The 26,598-nt window shown below is 45.6% G+C and overlaps 2 protein-coding genes across 3 annotated transcripts; both read left to right on the top strand.

Moving 5' to 3' along the window:
- The first annotated feature begins 2,862 nt into the window (after window positions 1–2,862).
- On the top strand, window positions 2,863–4,761 carry CD14 (CD14 molecule). Of its 2 annotated transcripts, XM_026508150.4 has the most exons (3): window positions 2,863–2,965; window positions 3,323–3,447; window positions 3,537–4,761. In XM_026508150.4, the coding sequence occupies exons 1-3, from the start codon at window positions 2,890–2,892 to the stop codon at window positions 4,653–4,655; spliced, it is 1,320 nt and encodes a 439-aa protein (XP_026363935.2). In that variant the 5' UTR covers window positions 2,863–2,889; the 3' UTR covers window positions 4,656–4,761. The 2 variants fall into 2 exon arrangements, with proteins under 2 accessions (XP_026363935.2, XP_026363934.2); XM_026508149.4 differs by lacking the exon at window positions 2,863–2,965 and having other exon boundaries at window positions 3,032–3,447.
- Window positions 4,762–9,382: 4,621 nt separating this feature from the next.
- LOC113261497 (uncharacterized) lies at window positions 9,383–26,503 on the top strand. The gene is made up of 16 exons (XM_044387274.3): window positions 9,383–9,388; window positions 16,719–16,804; window positions 16,880–16,927; window positions 17,072–17,191; window positions 17,568–17,645; window positions 17,920–18,002; window positions 18,478–18,564; window positions 18,642–18,758; window positions 21,614–21,747; window positions 22,821–23,029; window positions 23,101–23,184; window positions 24,327–24,381; window positions 24,454–24,524; window positions 24,960–25,124; window positions 25,940–26,098; window positions 26,177–26,503. Exons 5-16 carry the CDS (start codon window positions 17,577–17,579, stop codon window positions 26,336–26,338), a joined length of 1,395 nt encoding a protein of 464 aa, XP_044243209.3. The 5' UTR covers window positions 9,383–9,388; window positions 16,719–16,804; window positions 16,880–16,927; window positions 17,072–17,191; window positions 17,568–17,576; the 3' UTR covers window positions 26,339–26,503.
- The last annotated feature ends 95 nt before the right edge of the window (window positions 26,504–26,598 follow it).

The raw sequence follows: 26,598 nt of genomic DNA, 5'->3' as shown, positions 1-26,598 counted from the left end.
TTCCTCCTCCAGGCTTTTGGCCAGGCTATTGCTCTGCCTAGAGCCCTGTCTCTGCCTGACACGCCCCGCCCCCCCCAACCAGCACCCTTCCCTTAATTAACACCACCCTCAAGATCTCAATTCCAATGTCCCCTACTCAGAGCTATTGGACCTCTGTCCCTGTCATGAGAGCCTATAGCACCATATACTTCATAACCATTTTTACTGTCATGAAGTTATAGTGTAATTGTTTGATGTCCTCTGCTCCCCAAATGCCCTTCACAGCTCCAAGAGAGTGGGGAGTCCTGGTAACAGTTAAGAATTTTTATTGGAGGGGGTGCCTGGGTGGCTCAGTCTTGGTTAAGCGTCTGTTGTCTGATCAGGTCATGATCCTAGGGTCCTGGGATCGAGCCCCAAGTCGGGCTGTCTGCTCAGCCAGGAGCCTGCTTCTTCCTCTCCCACTCCCCCTGCTTTCGCTTGTGCTCTTGCTCTCTCTAATAAATAAAATAAAACAAAAAAAAAATTATTGGAGGTCTCTAATTTTTAGAAAGCTATTATTTAGGGAAATGTACAAGTAAGAACAAATCCAAGAAAGGAAACTGTTCTTCAAATCAACTTCCTCTGGTGGTCTAGTGGTTAGGATTGAGCACTTTCAAACCAACTTCCTTTCCTAGAATTTAATTCCACCTCTTGGAGTCAATTGCCTTTAATCTCTTGCACAAACCACCTAGTTAAATATCTGCAGACCATTATCCTGCCCCTACATCTCTCCAGGTCCAGCATGCACCCAGCTCTGGGACAGCCATTTACTGAGCAACTGCTATGCACAATGCTCTGGCTGGGGATAGAGTCTGGGTCTTATCTCCTTTGTCATGGGACAGGCTGCTTCTAACACCCACATATTTCCCCTGATGGGGAAGGTAATCCAAGTCACCAGGCAAAATGTCTGCCCAGACAGTTACAGCTGCCCACTCTGTTTTTTTGCACTTACCTGCCCAACAACACTGTCAACCCTGTAAAAAACAGCTCCATGTCCTCTCTAACACAGAGCTAGCTGTTCCTTTCTCCAAAGCTCCCACAAGTCCTTAGTTTCTCATCTGTGAGTCCTCTTCCCTATGGACTGTAGTTTGAATCTGCGTTTGCCTCCTCCACCTACTGGAGTACTTGGGGGGATGGTGTAATGGTCATGTTTGCATCCCTGGGCTTTGTACCAGCCCTGACATTTGGTAGACAAATGATAGATATTTGTTGAATTGAGGTGTGAGTTGGGGATCCTTGAAGAAGCATTTTTTGCTTGCAACTGTCATCCTGAGTGCCTCCCTTAAAACAATGGGATTTGCTAAGGAGCCACGCTTCAGTGGCCTGAGTCTTCTGAATGCAGAGGCATTGATGAAGAACAAAAAAATCAGAACTACTCTTAATAGGTATGGCTCTGTAGTCATAGACAAGTACTACCATTATCTCCATTTTACAAATCTGGAGCCCGGAAATCTGAGGCCCACGAACTTGCCCAAGTATTACAACCTCAGTGGTAGAGCTGGGATTCCAAGCCTGGCTGTCTGACCACAGAGTCAGCATATTTAACACTGAGTTATATTCACATTCTTGGTCCTCAGGGATATTCCAGTGACCTGGCCTGGCTGGTCTTGGGGCATGGCTAGGGGTATCAGGGCATGCCCAACAAGATACACAGGGAGCAGTGAGGTCTAATGAAACCTCCTTGTTTGGAATGAGGACAGATGTGAAGCCATTTATAAAAAATGGGAGAAGTGAGAATTCAAACATTTTTACTATAGCTCTTGCCCCAGAATGTACAGGTGAAGAACTGTGAGGGTGGTTGTAAAAGCATAGCCCCTATTCACCCTCTGGGACACTTGCTTTTTTTTCTTGGCAAAACAGGCGAGTTACTAATTAATCCTCATTCAACATAGGTCAGCCTTTCCTTCCCAGGACATAGCAACTGTGCTGGGGATGGGGGGGGGGAGAGCCAGGCGCAAGGGGGAAAACTGGGTTAGAAATACCTATTTCTCAATTTCGGGGCAAAGAAATGGAAACTGCAAGAGGTGGAGCTAGTTGGCCAATGTGTCTCTGTTAAACACCTCTACTTTTAAGAAAGTTATTATTTTCTGGATGCCTGGGTGGTTCAGTCAGTTAAGCATCTTGTATTGGTTTCTGTTCAGATCATGATCTGAGGGTTGTGGGATTGAGCCCTGCATGGGGCTCCTCACTCAGCAGGGCGTCTGCTTCTCTCACTCCCTCTGCGCCCCCCCACCCCTGCTAGAGCACTCTCTCTGTCTTTCTTTCTGAGATGAATAAATAAATCTTCTTAAAAAAGAAGGAAAACTGGGGTGCCTGGGTGGCTCAGTTGGCTGAATGTCCCACTCTTGGTTTCGGCTCAGGTCATGATCTCAGGATACTTGTATGCAGCCCCTCATCAGGCTGGGTGCTCAGCGCGGAGTCTGCTTGTCCTTCTCCCTCTGCTCCTCACCCTGTGGTCCCTCTCTCTCCATCTGTCTTTCTCAAATAAATAAATAAATAAACTTTATTTTTATTTTAATATTTTATTTATTCATTTGACAGGAAGAGAGACAGCAAGAGAGGGAACACAAGCAGGGGGAGTGGGAGAGGGTGAAGCAGGCTCCTTGCTGAGCAGGGAGTCTTATGCGGGACTCAATTCCAGAACCCTGGGATCACGACCTAAGCCGAAGGCAGATGCTTAACAACTGAGCCACCCAGGTGCCCCAATAAATAAACTTGAAGGGGAAAAAAAAGCTGTTACTTTCTTAATAAACAAAGTTCAAAAAAGCACCAAGTCAGCAAAAAAAAAAAAAAAAAAAAAAAAAGGAAGGGAGTCTTTCTTCAGACCAGCTTCCTTCTCTTGAACCTCATTCTACCCCTTGGAGTCAACAGATGAAGTTTGCCATCACCTCCACAGAATATCTAGATAAATATCTGAGGGTATTCAGGAGATCAGATTTGGGTGTAGGTAAGTTAATAGTAAACACCAAGACTGGAGAAAAGTTAAAGAAACTACCCCGGTTGAGTAGCTGGGATAAACGCAGGGGGAGGTGAGAGTCCTGGCCTGAAGCACTAGGTATTTTTCTTTTCCCAAAGCTAGCAAACAGCCCGGGGGGTCTGACTCATCAGGGCACTGCCTGGAGCATTGCACCCTACATGCCCTACAAGATCCTTCCTGTTACAGTCCTGGCAACATCTTTCATTGCAAAACTTCCCGGAAGGGTACTTACTGCTTGGAATAGTTGGGTGGCAGAGAGGTGGGGGAGTTACCAGGGTTCACAGAGAAAAGAACAAAGTGACATCCCAGGGTTACATAAACTCTCAGGCCGCCAAAGAGGACAGATACGCGTGTGGAGCCTACAAACCAGTGGGTGCGGTTGTGCAGGAAGGAAGCCGGAGCCTTCCCTGAGCCCGCCGGGACGCAGAGGCTCGGAGCACCAAACGACCATGGTGAGTGTACGGTCCTGGGGCCGAAAGGGAACTGCTCAAGGAACCCCAGGGACTGACTGGGGCCGCCCTGACCTCCGCTTTCTTCCTAGGTGCGCGCTCCCTGCTTGCTGCTGCTGCTGCTGCTGCCAGTGCTGTGCGTCTCTGAGATCGCACTGGAGCCCTGCGAAGTGGACGACGATGATTTCCGCTGCTTCTGCAACTTCACGGATCCGCAGCCCGAGTGGTCCAGCGCCTTCCAGTGTATAAGTGCCGTCGAGGTGGAGATCCATGGCGGCGGCCGCAGCCTGGAACAATTTCTCAAAGGCGCAGACACCGACCCAAAGGAGTACGCTGACATGGTCAAGGCTCTGCGCGTGCGGCGGCTCACAGTGGCCTCTGCACAGGTTCCTGCTGTGCTTGTGGGCGCCTTCCTGCGTGCGCTGGGATACTCCCGCCTCAAGGAACTAACGCTCCAGGACCTGGAGGTAACCGGCGCAGCGCCGCCGCCGCCTCTGGACGCCACGGGGCCTGCGCTCTCCACCCTCATTCTGCGGAACGTGTCGTGGGCAACGGGAGTTGCCTGGCTCACCGAACTGCACCAGTGGCTGAAGCCGGGCCTCAAGGTACTGCACATTGCGCAAGCACACCCGCTTGCTTTTGCCTGCGCGCAACTCCGCACGTTCCCCGCCCTCACCACCTTAGACCTATCCGACAATCCCCGACTGGGCGAGCATGGACTGACTGCAGCTCTCTGTCCGCACAAGTTCCCAGCCCTCCGGGCTCTAGTTTTACGGAACGCGGGGATAGAGACGCCCAACGGCGTGTGCTTGGCGATGGCGGTGGCGGGTGTGCAACCCCAGCACCTAGACCTCAGCCGCAACTCGCTGCGCGTCACCGCCCCAGGCGCTCCTGGGTGTGTCTGGCCCAGCACACTGAACTCTCTCAACTTGTCCTTCGCTGGGCTGGAGCAGGTGCCTAAGGGACTACCCGCCAGGCTTAGCGTGCTTGATCTTAGGTGCAACAGGCTGAACAGAGAGCCTCGGCCAGAAGAGCTGCCCAAGGTGAGTAACCTGACACTGGATGGGAATCCCTTTCTGGACCCTGAAGCCCCCAACTACCAAGAAGACCCGACGAAGTCTGGCGTGGTCCCAGCCTGCGCGCATTCGGCCCTGGCAGTGGGGATGTCAGGAACCTTCGCGGTACTTCAAAGGGTGGGGGGCTTCGTCTAAGGCCAACGAGAGACGACTGAATTGGCTCAGATTGCCCCAGGGAAGCCTTATCAGGACGTCGTAACCAACCAACCCTCTGCCCCATCTTCATTAAAATGTGAAAGAATGATGCGTGTCATTCGCTCAATGGGTGTCTGTGATCTGCCGGGGCACAGTGCTGGCTGTGGAATCCATTATACTTAGCTTTCTTCATCTTAATTCCCTAGAAACCTAAGAATAGAACTTAAACGGTGGAAGAGGCAGGGAATATTTCCTGTCTAGGGTTGTGGGTGAGAAACGAGGGTGTCTGTGCAATCCCGCTTTCTGAGATTACTTACACCCGTGTTAAAGGATGTTTGAATGGTGAACATGCCTAGGAAGGTACAGAATGTTTCCTCTCTGGTGCAAGAGCCAGCTGCTCCCCCTTTCAAAGGTAATAAAACCCAGAGTTACTTGCTGATTCTCTGTCTTTCTCTCTCCCACTCTCCAGGGAGAAGGGACAGCTCTGCCACCCGTCCTACATAAGTTCTGAGTTTCGTAATTTCAGGGTTTCTGTTCCGCTGTGTAAAGCTCCTCTGCAAACACAGCTACACTGGCTTTCACTGTGTCATCTCATGGGGAATTTGTGCATGGAGCACTGTTGCAAGGTGCTGTTGTTAAACAGTCTGTCTCTGAACCACATTATCTTGTCATTAGGTTAGTAAATGTGTGTATAATTGTTTCAGGCTGGATCTTTAATTTGCAAATAGGATAATAGCTTAGACCCTTCACAGGATCTTAGACCTTTCACAGGGCAATTAGTGACATGTGCACTCCAAACCACATTGTCTCAGAGACCCAGGGCATCAGCCAAGAGGTACTGTTCCTTCTAGGAGTCCCTTCTTTATATCGAGGAGGCAGCCACATCCATCAGAGAGCTAGACACCTGCCTTACAGAGGATCTGGGAGAGGGACGGGGTGGGGGGCAAGGTATATATATGCACAGCTCTCTGGCCTGCTGCCTTCCAGTGTCCAGAGCCACACAGGTAGGAAAGAAAGACACAAAGTAACATTGTTGGGAGAGTTACACAGGTTACCAGACCACAGACTCAAAGAATCATGGGGACCGATAAACTGCCAACCCCAGTCAGGAAACCCCCTGGAGTATCCCCAAGAGAACTTCATCCAGCCTAGTGGAACATTTCCAGTATCAGAGAACTAATGACCTCAAGCAGCTCCTTACATTTGAATAGCTTTGAGCACTCTTCATCAAAGTTATGGAGCCCCTGCTCAACCTCAGGCCCTATGTTAGGATCCTGATATACAAAGATGAATCCAAAACATCCATGTCCTCAGGGAATTCTCAATCCAATAAGGGAGAGGTACACAGAAAAGATAGTTGTGATTCAGTGAGTGGGAGGGATCAACTCTATGAGGTCCTCTGGAAGGCTGTACAGGAAAGGGGATACTTGGGGCGCCTGGGTGGCTCAGTCATTAAGCCTCTGCCTTCGGCTCAGGGCGTGATCCCTGGGTCCTGGGATCGAGCCCTGCATGGAGCCCCACATCGGGCTCCCTGCCCTGCTGGGAGCCTACTTCTTCCTCTCCCACTTGCCCTGCTTGTGTTCCCTCTCTCGCTGCCTCTCTCTCTCTGTCAAATAAATAAAATAAAATCTTAAAAAAAAAAAAAGGAAAAGAGACACTTAATCTGGGTCTGAGAGGTGACTATCACTTCCTCAGGAAGGACATTCCCAGGCAAAAATGGGTACTTTAAAAGGCTCAGAAACCTGAAAGTATATGGCCAGATCTGGGAATTACAGCTGATTAGGTAGGGCTGGAGATCACAGCGATGGAAGCTGGAGACTCACTCATTCAAGTGCCAATTATGTGCCAGGAACTATGCTAAACCCTGTGGATATAGTGGGAATAATACAGAAGTTCTTGTTCATATGCAATTCAGATTCTAGTTGGATAATGGGGGTCAGGGGAAGACAATAAACATATATCAAACTATGATAAGTGTTGTGAAGAGAAAGAGGACAGACTGTTGAGGATTGATATGTTATATGGGAGTGTTAGGAAGGTCTCTCTGATAGGGGATATTTGAAAAAACTGCTGAGTGAATTGGGAAAGTGAGCTTGGGGATATCTGAGGGAATAGCATTTCAGGTAGAGACAATGGCAAGCATAAACATCCTGAGGTCTTTGGAATGTTAAAGGAAACAATAAGGAGGCCAGTGTGGCTGAAGCAGGGTGAGCAGTGAGAGAAAACATGAGAGAATGGCAGGGCCAGATTATGTAGGGCCTTGTAAAGCAATGCTACTCAAAATACATTTAAGGCAAGTGCCAGCCTACACACTGTTTATTACCAAACTACGAGGAGGTAAGTTTAAAAAGTCAAGAATGAATGGTTAGAAACTTTTTTTTTTTTTAAGATTTTATTTATTTGACAGAGAGAGAGACAGCCAGGGAGAGAGGGAACACAAGCAGGGGGAATGGGAGAGGAAGAAGCAAGCTCCAAGCAGAGGAGCCTGACGCAGGGCTCGATCCCAGGACTCTGGGATCAAGCCCTGAGCTGAAGGCAGATGCTTAACGACTGAGCCACTCAGAAACTTTTTAAAAAAAGATTTTATTTAGGGGCACCTGGGTGGCTCAGTCAGTTAAGGGTCTGCCTTCAGCTCAGGTCATGATCCCAAGGTCCTGGGGTCGACCCCCAAGTCGGACTCCCTGCTCCCTGCTCCGTGGGGAGCCTGCTTGTCCCTCTCCCCCTCCCTCTTCTTGTGCTCTCTGTCAAATAAATAAATCTTAAACAATAATAAAATAAAATATTTTATTTATTTATATGACAGAGAGAGAGAGCAGAAGGCAGACGCTTAACCAACTGAGCCACCCAGGTACCCCAATTTAGTTGTGTCTTTAATTCTTTCAGCAATGTTTTGTAGTTTTCACTCTACAAGTCTTTAATCTCTTTGGTTAATTCCCAAGTATTTTATTCTTTTTAATACTATTGTAAATGGAATTGTTTTTCTTAATTTTCTGTTTAGATTGTTCATTATTAGTGTATAGAAAGTCACTGGATTTTATTTTTTTTAAGATTTTATTTTTTTATATGTCAGACAGAGAAAGAGAGAGAGCACAAGCAGGGGGAGTGGCAGACTGAGGGAGAAGCAGGGAGAAGCGGGCAAGGAGCCCGATGCAGAACTCGATCCCAGGATCCTGAGCGGAAGGCAGACACTTACCCAACTAAGCCACTCAGGCATCCCAAAACTCACTGGATTTTATGTGTTAATTATGTATCCTGAAACTTTTCTGAATTTGTTTATTCTAACAGTTTTTTGTGTGTGGGATCATTATGATTTTCTTTTTTAAAAAAGATTTATTTATTTATTTATTAGAGAGAGAGAGCAAGCTCACATGAGTGAGTGGGGTGAGAGGCAGAAGGAGACAATCTTCAAGCCAATTCCCCGCTGAGCCTGGCGCCCATCAAGGGGCTCAAACACACAATGTATGAGATCATGACCTGAGCTGAAACCAAGAGTTGGATGCCTCACTGACTGAGCCACCTGGTGCCCCTCTTTACAATTTTCTACATATAAGTTCATGTCATCTGTGAACAGAGATAATTTTACTCCTTCCTTTTCAGTTTAGATTCCTTTTATTTCTTTTTCTTGCCTAATTTCTTTAGCTAGGATTCCACTACGTCAAATAGAAGTTGCAAAAGTTGGCATCCTCGTCTTGATTCTGATTTTAGAGGGTAAGTTTTCAGTTTTTCACTATTGAGCATGGTGTTATGTTAATTGGTGACATAAATTTTTTTTAAAAGATTTATTTATTTTAGAGAGAGAGAGAGATCACCCACGTGCAAGCGGGGGTAGAGGCAAAGGGAGAGGGAGGGAAAATCTCAAGTAGACTCCTGACACGCAGAGCCTGATGTGGGGCTCCATCCCACGACCATGAGACCATGGCCTGAGCCGAAATCAAGAGTCAGTCCTTAACCGACTGAACCACCCAGGAGCCCCATGTTAATTGTTTTTTTTTTTTTAAAGATTTTATTTATTTATGTGACAGAGAGACAGCCAGCGAGAGAGGGAACACAGCAGGGGAGTGGGAGAGGAAGAAGCAGGCTCCCAGCAGAGGAGCCCGATGTGGGACTCGATCGTGGAACGCCGGGATCACGCCCTGAGCCAAAGGCAGACGCCTAAAGACTGCGCTACACAGGCGCCCCAATTGACTTTTAAGATAAGAGAAATAGCATGGTTGAATGCAGATGGGAATAATCCAGTAGAGAGGGAAAACTTGATGATATAGGAGAAAGAAGGGAGTCCTGCTGGAGGAATATTCTTGAACAGGTAAAAAAAGGACTGGTACCTAATTCACCAGTAAAGGGGCTGGCCTTCGGATAAGCACATAGTCAGCTTATATTCACCAGGCTGGAAGGCAGAGTATTTGGGCAAAGATGCTGCAGTAACAGTAGACTGTGGAACTTCTGCCAAGTTGAAGCTCTAAATACAGACCTTCCTATGGCAGGCACCTCATTTTTCAGGATTCAATTCAAATGTTACCTCATCTGAAGGAGCCCCTTCTGCCTCATCATCCTGATCGCAACATCCTATGTTATTTTCTTCACAGCATTAATCTCAATTGGAAATCATCTTATTTATACCTTTTTTGTTTGTTGAGTATTGTGTTGGAAGTTGCATGACAACTGCTGAGAGCAGCAGCTGCGTCAATCTTGTTTACTTCTGAATCTCTAGTTCCAAAGACAGTGCCTGGCACACGGTAGGTGCTCCATAAATCTTAAATAAAAAATTGATTGAATGAATGGAAAGAGTGGGCTGAGGGCCTTATTGCTGCCGTGAGTTAAGTGAGAAAAACTGATTAGTGTTTTGCTTCATTAAGGTGAAATAAAAATATTGGTCTAGCTGAGGTGGGAGGCCATAAAGTAGGTGTCACAGTTCCAGTCACAAGGCCTGTGGCATTTTCTGATCTGACAGCGTACAGCAGCATAGGAGTAGGATTCATTCATTCAAAATTGGGGGTGGGTAGAGGTTCTTGTTCAAAAGGGTGATGCAGGAAGATTCTGAACTCATCTTCTCCCACTAATACACTGAATCTACAGCTATGCACGAAACAATTTCTTCTGGGGAAAAAAAAACTTAAAAACTGGCAAAGCAAAATTGAGGGTGGGTGCACAGGGTAGCCCAACTGAGACCCAAGGATTGAACAAGCTGTGTTGATAAGGGCGAGGCTGAAAAATGTGCCCTAGACAGGGAAGGAAGTAACAAGAAGTGAGACATGGATTAGGAGAAGCAACGGTTCTACTTCCACATATACAATGAATTTGGATAGCTGGTGTGGTGTGACGAATTGTATATTGCAAGAGTGGGACTGCGGTCATAGGACTTGCATTTCTGAGCCAAAAAGTCTCCCTGTAGCTTCCTCTTTTGTTCCTGTGCTGTCATCTGGAACCAAATGGCTGTCAATTCTTTACCTCAGAAGTCCTTATACCCTGAGTCAAGAGTTTCTGCTCTTTCCCACAGAGTCTTCTTTTCTCTGACACCCCCCCCCACTTATCATAATCAGAAACCCCTTATTTTCTAGATCAGGAGAGGCTCTTTATGAGCCAACTCAAATTACCTACAGTGGAAGAAGTTTGAACACTGACCTGTATCTTTGAGGATATAAAAAAATCATTAGTGTTTTTTTATGTATGGTATTGTATGTGATAGGTATGATACTGTGGTTAAATTTAAGAAAGACTGCTTGACGAATCACAAGAAAAGAAAACTACAGTCCAGTATCCTTTATGAATATGAATAAAAGCACCCCCAATAAAATACTAGAAATTGATTCCAGCAATTTATAAGAAGAATGTATAACAAGAGTTATATACCATGACCAATTGGGATTTATCCCAGAAATGCAAAGTTGGTTTAACATCAGAAAATCAGTTAATGTAATACACCATATCATATCAGAATAGAACATAAAAACAAGACCATCTAAATAAACAGAGAAATCATTTGATGAAATCCAACACCTTTCATGAAAACTAAGAAGAGAAGGGAATATCCTCAACATGATCAAGGGCATCTATGAAAAAAAGTCAGTTGATGTCATAGTTAATAATCAAAGACTGGGTGCTTTTGCCCTGAGATGAGCAACAAAGCAAGGATATATGTCCTTACCACCTTCATTTGACATTGTTCTAGAGATTCTGGCCATGGCAATTACTCAAGAAAAAGAAATAAATGACATCCAGGCTGGAAAACAAGAAGTACAGCTATCTAAATTCATAGATTTTATGATCATGTATATTTTAAAAATCCTGTGGAGTCACTAAAATATATTATAACTAATCAAGTTCAATAAAGTTGTAAGATACAAGGTCAATGCACAAAAATCAACTTTATATCCATACACTTGCAATGAACATACCGAAAATGAAATTTCAAAAAAATTTCATTTACAATAGCATCAAAAGGAATACAATATTTAGGAGTAAATATAACCAAGAAGAGCAAACTTATACTCCTAAAACTGCAAAATGCTGTTGAAAGAAATTAAATAAGATCTAAATAAATGGAATAACATCCCATATACATGGATCTGAATATTGTTAAGATGTCAATTCTCCCCTAATTGATCTGCAGATTCAATTAATGTCTTATAAGAATCTAACCTTTTTGTATAAATTAACAAGGTAATTCCAAAGTTCATATGGAATTTCTACAGATGCTGTAGACATAACAATCTTATAAAACAAGAACAAAGTTGGAGGGCTTACACTTCCTGATTTCAAAACTTTTTGTGAAGCAATAGGAATGACGACACTGTGGTACTGGCATAAGGACAAACATAGAGATCAGTGAAAAAGAAGTGAGAGTCCAGAAATAAACCCATGTTTCTATGGACATCTGCTTTCGACAAGGATGTCGAGAATATTCAATGAAGAAATCTTTCAAACAAATGGCATTGGGACACCTGACTATCCAGGTACAGATGAATTAATTTGTATCCTTAACTCAGACTGTATACAAAAATTAACTCAAAATGGATCAATTACCCAAATATAAGAATTAAAACTATAAAGCTCTTAGAAGAAAACACAGAAATTAATCCTCATGACTTCTGATCTGGCAATGAATTCTGAGATATGACACCAAAAGCAAGAACAACAAAAGAAAAAAACAATAGACTGAATTTCATCAAAATTAAAAACTTTTCTGCATCAAAAAACATTATCAAAAAGATGAAAACACAACCTACAAAATGGGAGAAAATATTTGCAAATTATATATCTGATAATGGTCAAGTATCCAGGATATATACACAGCTCATATAACTCATCAACAAAAAAGACAATTCAAGTAAAAAGTGGGGGAAAGACTTAAATAGCCATTTCTCCAAAGAAACTATACGCATGTTTAAAAAGCACATGAAAAGATGCTTAATATCATTCTTCATTAATAAACTGCAAAAAGACAAACAATAATTAAAATGGGCAAAGAACTTAAATTGATATTTCTCCAAAGAAGCTATACAGATGGCCAAACAGGCAACGTGAAAAGATTCTCAAAATCATTGGTCATTAAGGAAATGCAAATCAAAGCCATAATGAGGCAACTCTTCATATCCACTAGTATGGCTCTAACAAAAAGAAAGAAGAAAAAGAATTGTTGGTGAGAATGTGAACAAATGAGATCCCTCACATGTTGCTGGTGGGAATGTAATATGGGACAGCCACTGTGAAATACAGTTTGGCTGTTCCTCAAAAAGTTAAACGTATAATTAACAGCAATGTATACTGATCATTATACAAACGTATAATGATCCAGCAATACTACTTCTAGGTATATATGCAAAAGAATTGAAAAGGGATATGTAAAACAAAATTTTGTACCAAAATGTTCATAGCAGCACTATTCAATTCAACTATATGACCAGATTAAAATGGAAGACTGCAAACCTGGGTAGCCTGCCCTGGGAGACATTGTGATCACGAAATAAGAGTGATGGACTGGACTAATTACTCTTATGTTTTCTATGGCATCTACACAATGAGATAAAGCACTGGCATTGTTGATAAGATTATAATATCTGGGAAATTTAGTTAACAGCCTCCTATGCCTACCCCACACTAATTTCTTCAAATGTTAGGCATACATAAATTCGTTACCCCCTTTTCTATAGTTTAACTCTGCAGTTTCAGTTCCGCAAGGCTCTGTCACAATGCCTACATCAGTCACCTCACTTCGTCTCCTCCCGGAGGCATTTGATCATCTTGCATCCTCACAAGAAGAGGAAGAGTGAGTACAGTACAATAAGATACTTTTTTCTTTTTTTTTTCCGAGAGAGAGAGAGATCGTGCAAGCATGAGCAAGCAGGGGGAGGGGCAGAAGGAGAGGGTGAGAGAGAATCTTAAGCAGACTCCATATTCAACATGGAGGCTGATGCGGGACTTGATCTCATGATGCCAAGATCACGACCTGAGCCAAAATTAAGTGTCAGATGCTTAACCGAGTGAGCCACCCAAGTGCCCCAACAATAAGATATTTTGAAAGAGAGAACACATCCACAGAAATTTTATTACAGTATATTGTTATAACTGTTCTATTTTATTATTATTGTTGTGTATCTCTTACTGTGGCTGATTTATAAATTAAACTGTACCATAGGTATGCATAAGAAAAAGCATAGCATATATAGGGTTCGGAACTATCTGTGGTTTCAGGCATCTAACGGGTGTCTTGGAATATACCCTTCATAAATAAGGGGGGACTACCATATTCATGTTTTTATTATCGTTCTCTTATATAAATACTTTACAAAATGTAGATAATCAAACAGGTATGATCCTTTTGCTCTAAGGGATCCTTGGTAAAAAACCATCAAGTGGCTTATGATATAATAAAGAATATATGTGGTCTTTGTCTCCAGTTGAAGAAGCAGAGCTTCAAAAAGCTTTGGAATTTCTTGAATGATAGGATTCTCTGCTACACTAATGAGGTGACTTCTGGTTGGACCCCCAGATAGCTTCAGGATGGAGGAGGCTGCTTACCAGAAAAAAACAACCATGTAATTGGCTGGAGTTGAGTTCAGTCACATAGCCTATGATTTAATGAAACAGGCCTACATAATGAAAGCTCAGTTAAAAATAACTCTTGCGGCACAACTGACTCCACAGGGACAGGAATTCCTGTGCGCAGGCCCCTTCCAGACCTTGCACTAGGTACCTCTTTTTCTGATTGTTCATTTGTAATAAAAAGGTAATCATAAGTAGAGCACCTTCTTGAGTTCTGTGAGTCATTCTAGTGAATTATTGACCCTGAAGGGTAGTTATCAGAACCCCCAAATCTGTAACCAAGTCAGACAGTAGTGCAAGCCCCTTGGGGACCCCACTTGTGGCTGTCATCAAAAATAAGGGCAGTCTTGTTGAGGGCCTTGTGGGAACTGGTGCTAACTCCAAGTAGTTGGTGTCAAAATTGGATTGAAACATTGGATACCCAGTTGGTGTCAGAGAATTGGTATCAGGTACAGTAAGTGTAATGCGCCTTCCTGAGTTCTGTAAGTCATTCTAGCAAATTATGGCACCTGCAAGAATAGTGGGAACACCTGAAAACGTTGCTAGCTTGTCAGAATGAGGAAGCACTGGGGACCCCAAGCTTGAGACTAATTTCGAAGTAAGGGCAATCTTGTGGGACGTGCTGTTAGCTGTGAAGTTTGGCCAAACTCTGCATAGTTGGTGACAGAAGTCATTTCACCTCTATGTAGAAAATCATTCAGTCATAGAAAGGAAAGAAGTACTGATGCATGCTACAGTGTGGATGAACCTTGAAAACATTATGCTAAGTGAAAGAAGCCAGTCACAAAAAGAACACAGACTGTGTGATTCCTTTTATATGAAATGTCCAGAACAACCAAATCTATAGAGAGAGAAAATAGATTAATGGTTGTTTAATGATTGTAGTAGAGTGGTGTTAGGGAGGTGATAATAAAGGAAACCAAGTTTCTTTATAAAGTGAAGAAAATGTTCTAAAATGGTGATAGTAAAAGCCATTGAAATATACACTTTAAATGAGTAAAATGTACAATATATGAATTATATCTTGATAAGCCAACATTTAAAATTTTTTTAAATTTAAATTCAAGTTAGTTAACATATAGTGTATTATTAGTTTCAGAGGTAGAGTTTAGTGATTGGTGAGTTGCATGTAACACCCAGTGTTCATTACATCATGTGACCTTCTTAATGCCCAGCATCCAGTTACTCCATCCCCCATCCCCCTCCCCTCCAGCCACCCTCAGTTTGTTCCCTATGGTTAAGAGTCTCTTATGGTTTGCCTCCCTTTCTGTTTTATCTTATTTTTCCTTTCCTTCCCCCATGTTCATCTGTTTTGTTTCTTTTTTTTTTTTTTTAAAGATTTTATTTATTTATTTGACAGAGATAGAGACAGCCGGCGAGAGAGGGAACACAAGCAGAGGGAGTGGGAGAGGAAGAAGCAGACTCATAGCAGAGGAGCCTGATGTGGGGCTCGATCCCATAACGCCAGGATCACACCCTGAGACGAAGGCAGACGCTTAACCACTGTGCCACCCAGGCGCCCCAATCATCTGTTTTGTTTCTTAAGTTCCACATACAAGTGAAATCATATGATATTTGTCTTTCTCTGGCTTATTCCACTTAGCATAATACCCTCTTTTCTATCCATGTCATTGCAAATGACAAGATTTCATTCTTTTTGATGACTGAGTAATATTCCAATGTGTGTATATATCACATCTTCTTTATCCATTCACCTGTCAGTGGACATCTAGGCTCTTTCCATAGTTTGGCTATTGTGGACATTGGTGCTATACACATCGGGGTGCCATGTGTCCCCTTGAATCCCTATGTTTGTACCCTTTGGATAAATACCTAGTAGTGCAATTGCTGGATCAGCTCTATTTTCAACTTTTTGAGGAACCTCCATACTGTTTTCCAGAGTGGCTGCACCAGTGTGCATTCCCACCAACAATGTAAGGGGATTCCCCTTTCTCTTCATCCTCACCAAAGTAAGCCATCATTTTGTTTAAAAGGCTGGTTATCTTCTATAAATAAAGGCTGAAATAGCTATAGATGACACATAAGATGTCTGGGAGTTGCTTCAAAAAAAATCCATAGGGGATGGGGAGGGGAACAGAAGAGAGAAGACTGACCATAGGTTGATAATTGCTGAAGCTGGGTGCTTGGAGGGTCATCACACTTTCTCTCTACAGTTGTATGTGTTTGACATTTTTCAAAAGAGGAAAAAAAGAAGAATCCAATCCAATGTTCTGACTCAGAAAAGAGGGGACCATTGGGGCACTTGGGTGTCTGACTTTGGCTCAGGTCATATCGGGGTCCTGCTGGGCTCCGTCACTCTCCCTCTGCCCCTCCCCCACTCATGCTTGTGCACGTTCTCTCTCTGTCAAATAAATAAATAAAATCTTTCAAGAAAAAGAAAGAGGTTAACCCTATCGGGACCCCTTTCACTCCGGAGAGCTTTTTCTGTATCCTTGCTTAATAAACTTCTATTGCTTATACTCACCAAAACAATCAAACACACACACAAAGAAAAGAAAAAAAAAAAAGAAAGAAAAGGGGGTGACTGTCACCTCCTTTCATAAGTTGTTATTTAGAGGCCCTCCCCAGAGCTCTCAGATCAGGGAGATGAATTATTGAGGGGAATCTGAGAGGCATGGAAGCCATGGAGTGTGGAGAGGCAGCAAGAGCAGGGGCTGGTTTGAGCCAGGACAGCTCTGTGCCGCCAGCCTTCATGGTCAACCCCCAGGCCAGGCTGACTGTAGTGGTGGAAGTAGAGCGAGGGAGAGGATCAGGTAAGAGGTCCTTACACATTCATTCTTAGAGGGAGTGCGGCCTGGGGGAGCCTCTTGGGAGAGGGGAAGGATGAGGTCATTTTGCTGCTTTAGCTGCTGCAGATGCTGTTTGAGGAAGCTCTCCCTCTCAGGGGCTCTGCTCCTATGCGTAGTACCAATGGTTAGGAAACTGAGGCCAAAGTTGAGAGCAGGCCCTAGGAGTCCTGGCAGTTTCGCCCATGAGAGCTGATATGTAGTCCATCTTTCTCAGGCCCTGAGGAGACCTGTTGCCCCACACTCCTTCTGGAGGGGCCCAAGAGCATCTGCTTGCTTCAGCCGGGCACTCTAGACACTCAGGTAAAAATGGGATGGGGTGCGGGTGAAGGCTGGGGAAGATGGGGATGACAATGCTGAGCCTAGCACTCCCCACAGGAACGACGCATCACCTTTGACAGAGTCCTGGGCTCTGATGCTGCTCAGGTAGGGGGTTTGTAGGGAGATGGGAGGAGCACGGGAGCCCTCAGGCTCCTGGATCCTGGAATGCTGAGTGCTTCCCAAGCCCTCTGCTCGGACAGACTGGGTCAGGGCACCTGAGAGCAGGGGATGTCTCTGTGTCCCCTGCAGGAGGCTGAGCAGGAGCTGCTAGCACGAGTCCAGTCCACACTAGGCTTGGTGGCCCGAGGGTACAGTGTGGCGCTACTGCTTCGGGGTCGGGAAGCAGAGACACCCCGGCTGGTACCTCAGGTGAGTCCCAGAGGAGCCACCAGGCATAGGTGTCCTGAGGCTCAGGTGTTGCTTCCTGCTGGATACCTTTGAGAAACTTTCCTTCCCCTTCCTAGCTGGATTAGGTTCCCCTCCTTGGGGTTCCTAGAATGCACTGCAGACCATACAGAATGTTTTGCCAGGGCCAATCTGGGCAGCGATTGAGAGGCTGGGGAAGGTGGGAAGCTGGGGCCCATAGGGTGAGGGTCAGGGAGGGGTGGCGTGCAAAGATCAAATATCCAGGGAGATCTAATCTTCACAGTTTTTCATAATACTGGTAATAAACTTGACAGTTTTGTTTTCAGTGCTTCGGATTAATCCTTTCTGCGTCCCCACTGAAGCTCTTTCTCCACTTTAGCTATTGCAGATGCTGTTTGAGGAAGCTCTGCCCCGCGGGGGCACTGATCCTGTGCTTATTACCCTTAGCCTGGTGCAGGTGAGACCCTGTAGGGAGGGGAGACCTGGGAGCCAAGGTCCCTGCGGTCCTGCAGAAAGTGCCTGAGGCTTGTGAGCGCGCAGAGGAGCTTGAGCCCAGCCTCATTCTGCTGCTCACCAGCGTGGGCTTGCCCTTCAAGGTCTCCATTTTCCTTCCTGAAATGGCAGAATTTTGGTGCCCTGGTTGGCCCACAGGGCCCCAGCGGGAGGATCGTGCGAGCTGAAGTCTGGGAAAGGCTCTGTTTGTAACTAGTGTTGTGCTTGCGTGATTCCAGCTCAGCCACGACAGGAGGACTCGGGACCTGCTCTCTCCGGGGACAGAGAACCTGTCAGTGCTAGATGTGTCCCCCCTGGGCTTGTGAGTGTCCAGGGCCCAATGGGATCTGAGGGTGCTTGTCTTAAAGCAGGGCTGACACCCCCAAACCCAGCCCTTAGAGATTTCTCCCCACTGCCATGCACTTGGGGTCATGCTTATCACGCCCTCTCATCCTCTTCCCTGCATCTCATAGCCCCAACCCTCTCACTCTTCTTACCCTCTTCAACTCAGTCATTATCATCCTGGGAGATTTGAGCATCTCACGGAGCAGAACTTCAGTTTCTCCATCTGTAAAATGGGAGAAATCCCAATGAGCCTCTTTGCCTCATTGGGCAGATGACAGGAGGCAAAAAGAGATCATGAAGATGAGACGCTTTTAGGGGATACACTGAGCTTGGAAATTGGGGATGATTCTCACAGGCTCTTGGGATCCCAATGGACTTCCCACACAGAGGTTCTGGGGGGCTGGACAGAACCCTGGTGCTTAGGAGTTGAGCTCAGCCTCCCCTTCCTGCAGGGTGGTGGAAAATGCCAGTGAGGTGGAGGTGTCTGACTCAAGAGCAGCCTCGGAGCTGTACTTGCAGGCTGCAGGGGGCGAAGGCAGGTGAGGACAGGAGGGTACCTGTCACCTCCCACCCCCATCCCTTAGGTGTTTGGCCTGATCCTACCCTCTTCTCACAGGGCCTGCTCTCTGCTCACTGTCACCATGTCCTGCCCAGGGCCTGATCCTCCTGAGGGGCCTGGGATCCAGGGCATGTGGCGAGGGGCCTTGAGGATCCTGCAGCTCCCCAGAGCCCTGTAAGTCTGATGGAGTCTTCTGACTGCTTTCGGGAGTGGTGACTGGGGGGGGGAGGCTGAAATATGGATGCAGACACGGGGCAACCCCAGACTCTCCTTTCCTCACCTCGGACGTGGTGAAGGACCCCTTCCTTTAGCATTTCTCGTAAGGCAGGTCTACTTGCAATGAATTCCATCAGCTTTTACTAATCTGGGAATACTTTAATTTCTTCCCATCCTTGAAGGATAATTTTCCCAGATATAGAATTCTTAGTTGACAGGCTTTGTCTTACAGCACTTTAAGTATGTCGTCTGACTGACTTCTGGCCTCCATAATTTCTTTCTTTCCTTTTTAAAGATTTTATTTATTTATTTGAGAGAGAGCGAGAGCAAGAGCGCGCGCGAGAGAGCACAGCAGGGGGAGTGGCAGGCAGAGGGAGAGGGAGAAGCAGGTTTCCTGCTGAGCAAGGACCCTCCCGACGACGTGGGGCTTGATCCCAGGATCATGACCTGAGCCAAAGGCAGATGCTTAACTGACTGAGCCACCCAGAAGCACCTGGCCTCCATAATTTCTGATGAGAAATTGGTCTTATGAAGTATCGCTTGTACATAGTTGCTTCTCTTATGCTACTTTCAAGGTTTTCTCTTTGGCTTTTGACAATTTGATTATAACGTGTCTTGGCATGGATCTCTTTGAGCTTATCCTTTTTGGAATTTGTTGAGCTTCTTGGACATATAGATTAATGTCTTTCATAAAATTTGGGGGAATTTTTGAGCATTATTTCTTCAAATAATCTTTCTGCCCCCCTTTTCTCCTTTCCTTCTGAGATTCCCATTCTGCCTATGTTTATACACTTGATGCATCCAGCAGTCCCTTAGGCTCATTTTCCTTCATTTTTTCTTTCTGCTTCTTGGACTGCATAATTCTGTTTGACTTATTTTCAACTTTGCTGAGATTCTTTCTTGTGCCTGCTCAAATCTGCCCTCTAGGGAATTTATGATTTCAGTTACTGTACTTTTCAGCTCCAGAATTTCTACTTGGTTCCTATTTTATTTTATTTTATTTTATTTTATTTTATTTTATTTTATTTTATTTTATTAAGTAAGATTTACACCCACCATGGGGCTCGAACTCATGACCCTGAGATCAAGAGCCTCATGCTCCACCAACTGAGCCAGCCAGGAGCCCCTCTACTTGGTTCCTTTTTTATAATTTCTATGCTTCTATTGATATTTTCAATTCATTGAGACATCATTTTCTTGATTTCTTTTAGTTTTCTGAGCATATTTAAGATAGTTGAATTAAAGTCTTTGTGTAGTGAACCCAGAGTCTATACTTCCTCAGGGAAGTTTCTGTTCATTTTTTTTTCCTGTGGGTGGGCCATTCGTTCTTGTTTATTTGCAGGCCTGATATTTTTGGTTGGAATTGATTGGTTGGAAACTGACCAATTTGAGAATTTTTATTTTTGTAAAGACTATATTCTTTATTGTGCTAGTCTCTTAAGTCTCCATTTCTTTTCCTTAATGCTCTGACATTTTGGGTATGATAATGTGATAACTCTGAAAACCAGATTCTCCATCCTCTCTAGGGTTGGCATTGTTGCTTGCTATGGGCTGCAGCTATCTGCTTGCTTAGTTACTTTTCCAAACAATTTTTGCAAAGACTGTTTTCTTTGTGCTCACTGAAGTCTCCATTCTGTTATCTCAGTGGTTAACTAGTGACCTGACATAGAAATCCTTAAACTGCTGGGACCAACCCCCCACCCCCTTTTTTTTAAAGGAAAAAAAAAAGAGAAAGAAAGAAGAGAAAAAAGAAAAAACTTTTTCCAAGATTCTGTAGATGGCTCTGTGTTGGGTTGGTCCTTCTATGCTTAGCCACTACATTTATGGTTCTGCCTTAGCCTCCCTTCCCGCTTGCACTGAGCTTAAAAATCAGCCAGAAATGAAAACTCAGGATCTTCTCAGGTCTTTTCGCAGTATGCATCCTGCCCTGGGCATGTGTGTGGCTTCCTAGGTTCCCTAGGGCGTGGGGGAATTTTCCTTATTCCCCCCAAATCTCACTCCCCAACTTTTCTTCCCAGACTTTCCGTGCATCTGTTGTTTGCTCCAACTGTTATTTTTGCTCGTTCTTTCATCTTTCAAAGTTTTGAGGGACTGTCCTCCAGCATAGCTGTTCGGCCCTGAGAGAGTTCCGAGGCAAGTGAAACAAAGGGAAGCCCCTTTTTGTCAGTCCTTTCGGGGGAACCCTAGAGAGTCAAAACAACAAACACAATTCCTTGGGAACAAGACCTGCTCAGCTCCCTCCAGAGCCAAGTACCCCCACCAGAAATGTGGGTTGTTGTTTTCAAGACCACCTCTGTGCTGGGGAAGAGGTTGTGGCTGGGGTCAGTTAAAACACCACAAAGAGCTCAACATATTTAAGTTGGGTTTCTCTCAGTGAAGCATTCACTTGGTTGCTGTAAACCTTTGACTGTCCCCCAGAGTTCCAGGAAGGTTGATTCTGACCATTTTTGCCACATGTTTCTGGCAAAGGACAGACTCCCAGAGTTCCCTACTCTGCCATTTTCATGATGGCCTTGCTTTGCCATTTTAAATTGGGTGATTAGTCTTTTATTATTGAGGTGTAAGAGTTCTTTAAACATTCTGGACACAAGTCCCTTATCAGATAGACAAATTGAATTTTGTACTATGAGAATACACTGTACAATTTAAAAAATAATAAAATAAAATAAAGATCTAGGCAAGATTGCAAATCTGCCTGGTGGTGCACAAAAGTTACTGGAAATAGTCAACCTTTCCATCAGAGTGTGACTTGGGCCAGTTTCTTTCCCCATCCACCAGTGGACATGTCCTTTCTTCCTCCCTCCCTCTGGCAGAGATTGCCCCCTGCTGCAGGTGTTGGCTGGTAAGGTTATTGGTGAGGAGGTAGAAGGCTCTCTGCCATGGATTGTCACACGGCTCCTGGAAGGAAACAACTACAGTGGCCTTCTTCTTCGCCTGGACCCTCAAGGTGGCCTGGAGGGAGGGTATGGGGGTCTAGGGGAAGCTCTGGGATCTAACTTATGCCTGACTCACCCTCTCACCAAATCAGCTGCAGCCCCACCCGCAGTCCAGAGAGAGCCTGACCCTCTGGGAGGGCCAGGATTCAGAAAGGTCCCAGGATGGTTAGGTTGCCAAAGTCTGGAGGGGCAGGGCCAATAGTAAAAGCAACTCCTCACCCTTCAGAGACTCTCAACAGTTTACCAAGAATTTTTATACAATGCCTTTTATTCTTACCATAACCCCATAAGACACATCCAACTTAGATGAGGAAAGAGAGGGAAGCTTAATTTATAAGTGAGGAAAGGGAGGATCAGAGAAGGGAAAGAACTTGCCTGTTTTCACACACTTATTAAATATCGGGCCTCTGTGAAATGATATGATGTCAGAGACATGTGGGAGGTCAAGTGGGGGTATAGATCAAACAAGGATGGTCAAGAGTTGATAATTATTGAAGGTGGGTGATAAATAGATGGGTTTCCTTTACTTTGTATATGTTTGAAATTTTCTATAACAAAGGTAAAAGAAAAAAAAGAGCCTGGCTCTCTGTCTCCCAAACCAACAAAAGTACATTAATTTGACTAATATACTCCCAGACTACGCACTGTGCCAGGCCCTGTGGAGTAAGGAGGATAAGTTAGGGCAGTTCATGCCCTCAAGGAAAAGCAGTGAAGGACAAAAGTGTGTGTATCCGCTGGCCGGTTTGGTACCATGATAAAGGGCCTAGGCCTTAATGTCAGACAGAACTGGACTTGAGTCCTAGCTCTGCTACTCACCAGGAAGTTGCTTGACTTCTCTGAGCTTCATTTGCTTCATCTAGAAAGTGCGGGGGTAGGACAAATTAGAGTTGCTGCCCCACTGGAGTGTTACGTGGATGAAAAAGGGGATCCGTGCAAAGCCTTAGCGTGGTGCCAACAAGCACATGTAAACACCTGATAGATATTAGCTCTCTTTATAAATAGCGCTATTAATAAAAATTAAAAGTATTACAGGTGGCGTCCTTTGGAATCCAGGAGTGGTTCACTCTGAATCTCCCCTCACTAGGTGGCTCCCCGAGCTTGCTCTGGGCTGCTCTGTTAGGGGCCGAGGGAAGGAGGATGCAGGTGAAACAGGTGAGGCCCACCCTGTGGGATGCAGTAGAAGAGGCCCAGGCCCGCCGCGCTGGCCTGAAGAGCCTGCGCTCAGGCCTCCTTGGAGACAACCTGACAGAGAGTGGGCTCAGCCAGTTGGGCAGGGCATTGCGAGAATTGCAGGTAAGCAAGGTGAGGCCTGGAGGTGCCTGAGAGAGCAACGGGTGGAGCCTCCCTGAACCCTCTCTCCACAGGTGGTAAAAGCCTGGAGCCAGCGCCCAGGAAGCCGGATGCTCGAAAGGGTAAAAGCTGAGGCTGTGGGGCTCCCAGAACTACAGGTAGGTCTTCTCGTTCAACCTCTTAGGAGCCCCATTGATGTCTGGCTTCCTGTCCTGTTTGCAGAGCACTATGTGGAGGCCCTTCTTTCATTCACTAATTTAATGATTCCCAGACGTTTACTGACTTCTCACTATGTGTCAGGCACAGTGCTATGTAGACCCTGGGAAATCCCTGTCCTCATGGAGTTTACAATTTCTGGAAAGAAACGAGATGATCAATGCTCTGAAGGCCTTATCAACACAGGGTTCTATGGGGCGTCTAAGTTAGTCTTGGCAAGAGAAGGAAGGAACGTTTCATGGAGGAAGTTGATTCCTGAAAGAGGTGGCCAGGAAAAATGAGAGAACATTCCAGGCACAGAAGATAACAGGCAAAGTCTCAGAAATAAGTGAGAGCTTGATCTCTTTCGGGGGCTGCAAGTAGCTCACTTTGCTGGAGAATAGTTTGAAGAAGAGTCAAGAGAGAAGGATTGAAGAGTGAAGTGGGAAAAAGAAAAAAAAAAGAGTGAAGCAGGAGCCAGGTCATAAAGGGCCTTGTAAATTTATTGAGATGTTTGGACTTCATCTTGAAGGTCAATGGGGAAACCATAGAATTTTTTTAAGCAGAGAAGATAATACTGCTTACATTTTTCAGGTGAGCAAACTGAGGCTCAGAGAAGTGATCTGAGTATCTCAGGGTCACTGACACAATCAAAGGCAACAGAGGGGCAAACATACCCGTCTTTAGACTCAACATGGTAATTTTGCATATGTTTAGACTGCATGGCCGGTCCTGTACAGAAGGGGGCACTGTCTTCCAGGATTTGCCACAGTGTGGCTGGAATGCTGCTCCTATCCACCTCCCCTGCCCTTTTCATAATTACTTACAACTTGTTTTTACAGCTCGGGAATTAGGCATGTAAGCTCCCATTTATTGAGCAGTGCCTGTCACTTGTGGTTTGGGTGCCTTATCTTATTTCATGCTCTCTACAACTTTTATCAGCTCTATTTTACATGGATTCAAAAGACTAGTCACCTGCCTGAAGTCACACAGCTGAGGAGAGGAGGGGCTGGGACCCGATCTATCTGATTTTTAAAGCCCTGAGCTTAACTCACACTATCCTGGGAGGAAGGGTATGGAATTCTCACTCCTACTATTTTCTCAGCAGGTGATAGATTCAACAGCACGCCACAGCCCAGGCTTCCAGGGAGAGCCTGAAGGTGGGTTTGGGGCTTGGGGTGGAGCTGGGTATCTTTTCCACCTTTACTGGGCTTAACTGCATTTTCTTCCAGTGGTAGGAATAACAGCATCTCTAGGACTTGGGCTCCACCAAAATCATCCTCTTAGGGACTCTGAGGAACAGGTAATACCCCATGTGCCCCAGAACAGCTGGAAGCTGTTGGGGGAGTGTAGTTGCAGAGCCCAGTTAATACGTCTACTGCTTCCCTGCCTCAACATCAGGGAGAAATATGGAGCTTCTGGCAAAAAGAAGACCCAAAAGGCTATGTGGTTCCTAAGGGAGGGGCATGGGAAGGAAGGCTGTTCTCCTACTGGGTCACATTAGGGGTATAGGATCCTTCAGGCCTCCATGGCACCTACTGGTAGAGCCAATACCTCCCCTTTGTCCCTATGACCTTCAAGTCTCTGTCCAGGCTACAGGCTCTTAAAGGCCATTAGGTCCTGGCTGTAGCTCTAGGAGCAGTCCTGGTAGTGGGGTTCTGTTGAAAAGTTGGACCCTGAGTCCCAAGGCTGTGGACACACATGGGCTTCTGGCTGAGCCTAGACTAATGCCACCTAGGCCTGGCAGGTCCCAGATGTGGCCCTGCAGTTCTTCTTGGCCCAGGCACGGAGGAAGAGACTGCACGAACAGCACCAAATATGGATCCAAGAGGAGCTGAAGCATTTGGAACAGGAGGAGGAGGTGGCAGGTGACCAGGTCAAAGGCCTGGTGGCTGGAAAGGAGGTAAGGAGGGTCAAGTAGGGGACTTGAGGCTCCTTCTAATTGGTCCAGGCACTGTGCTGGGGGCTGGGGTCCAGCCTCAATCACAACATACTGGGCCATACCCTCTCTCATGGTCTTCACAGCTTTGTGGGGGACAGATGAAGCAATTTTCAGTGCTAAGTGCTGTGATGCAGGGAGCTAAGGGCCTGTGGGAACAAAGAGGTGTGCCTGACCCAGGCTGGAGTGAATCACAGAAGATGGCATTTAGCTGAGACGAAAAAAAAAAAAATCAGCCAGAGGAATTCACTAGACTGAGCTCCGCTTGGCCAGTCTGTACTCACCACATAGAGGCACTGAGTAAATATAACTTGTTTGAACAAATTAAGAAACAAAATTTGTGTCCATGGGGGTTGGGATATGTTCTGAGGACAATACTGTATGAGCAAAGGTCCAGAGGGAAGCAGTGGCAAAGTACAGTCTGGGTATAGCAAATTGCCCAGCTGGCAGGGCCTGGCAGGTGCAGGGTCAGAGGCGAGGCTAAAGAGACCAGTGTGTGCCATGCCTCTGAGTTTGGACTTTACCCTAAGAATGACAGAGAACCATTGAAAGGCACGTGTCATCTCAGTTCTGTCCCTCACTAGCCATGTGAATTTGGGCAGGTTAGGTCACTTCTCTGATCCACAGTTTCCGTATCTATCTACCAGATTTGGAAAACTAAAATGGCAACTACCCCATATGGTTTTCATTGGATAAAATGAAATAATACACATGAAGTGTTTAGAACAGAGCCTGGCACACAGGTGGCACTGAACAAAGAATATGTATTATCACTGAAGGCCTGCAAGGAGAGGCAGAGATGGTCCCGGGAGCAGAAGGTGCTGAGACTCCAGTTGGAGGCCCTTCAGGCAGAACAGGACACTGCTGAGCAGGACCTCGCAGCCCTCTATGACCTGCACGTGCAGTCTGCCCGAGCTCGGACACGCCATATGCTGCAGGTCAGTGAGGCCAAAAAGCAGCCCTTGAAATGCTTCCAAGGCTGGCTGACTGACGAGCATCTCTGAATCTGGGCACAGGTATTCCGAGCCTGGCGAAGTCTGTGGGAGGAGCAGGCCATGACCACAGAGCATCACCACCGCAGCCTGCTGGCTGGTGTCCTGCAAGACAACATCAGCCTAGCCACGCAGAACCAGGAGCTCCAAGCCCAGAACCAGCAGCTTCGGCAGGGAGCAGACTAGGCTGAGGCCTGTCATTGCCGGATTGCTGCCCTGGGGAGAAATCTGATGATCTGTAATCCTGCAGGGGCAGCTTCCTGTCTCTTCATTCTTAAGGGGCCTAGAAGGAAGAGGGAGCTGGGACACAATAACCAAGCTAACCTTCATTATGGATAATGATACTACTAACCGGGTCTCATTGTGCCAGTCCCTGTTAAGCGCCAAATATCCACAACTTCATTTTAGCATTCCCCACTATCCTATATAGTGGTAGGTGCCATTTG

This window comes from Ursus arctos, unplaced genomic scaffold (genome assembly GCF_023065955.2).
Source record: "Ursus arctos isolate Adak ecotype North America unplaced genomic scaffold, UrsArc2.0 scaffold_5, whole genome shotgun sequence".
Lineage (NCBI taxonomy): Eukaryota > Metazoa > Chordata > Mammalia > Carnivora > Ursidae > Ursus > Ursus arctos.
This window is presented reverse-complemented; position numbering and strand designations above follow the sequence as displayed.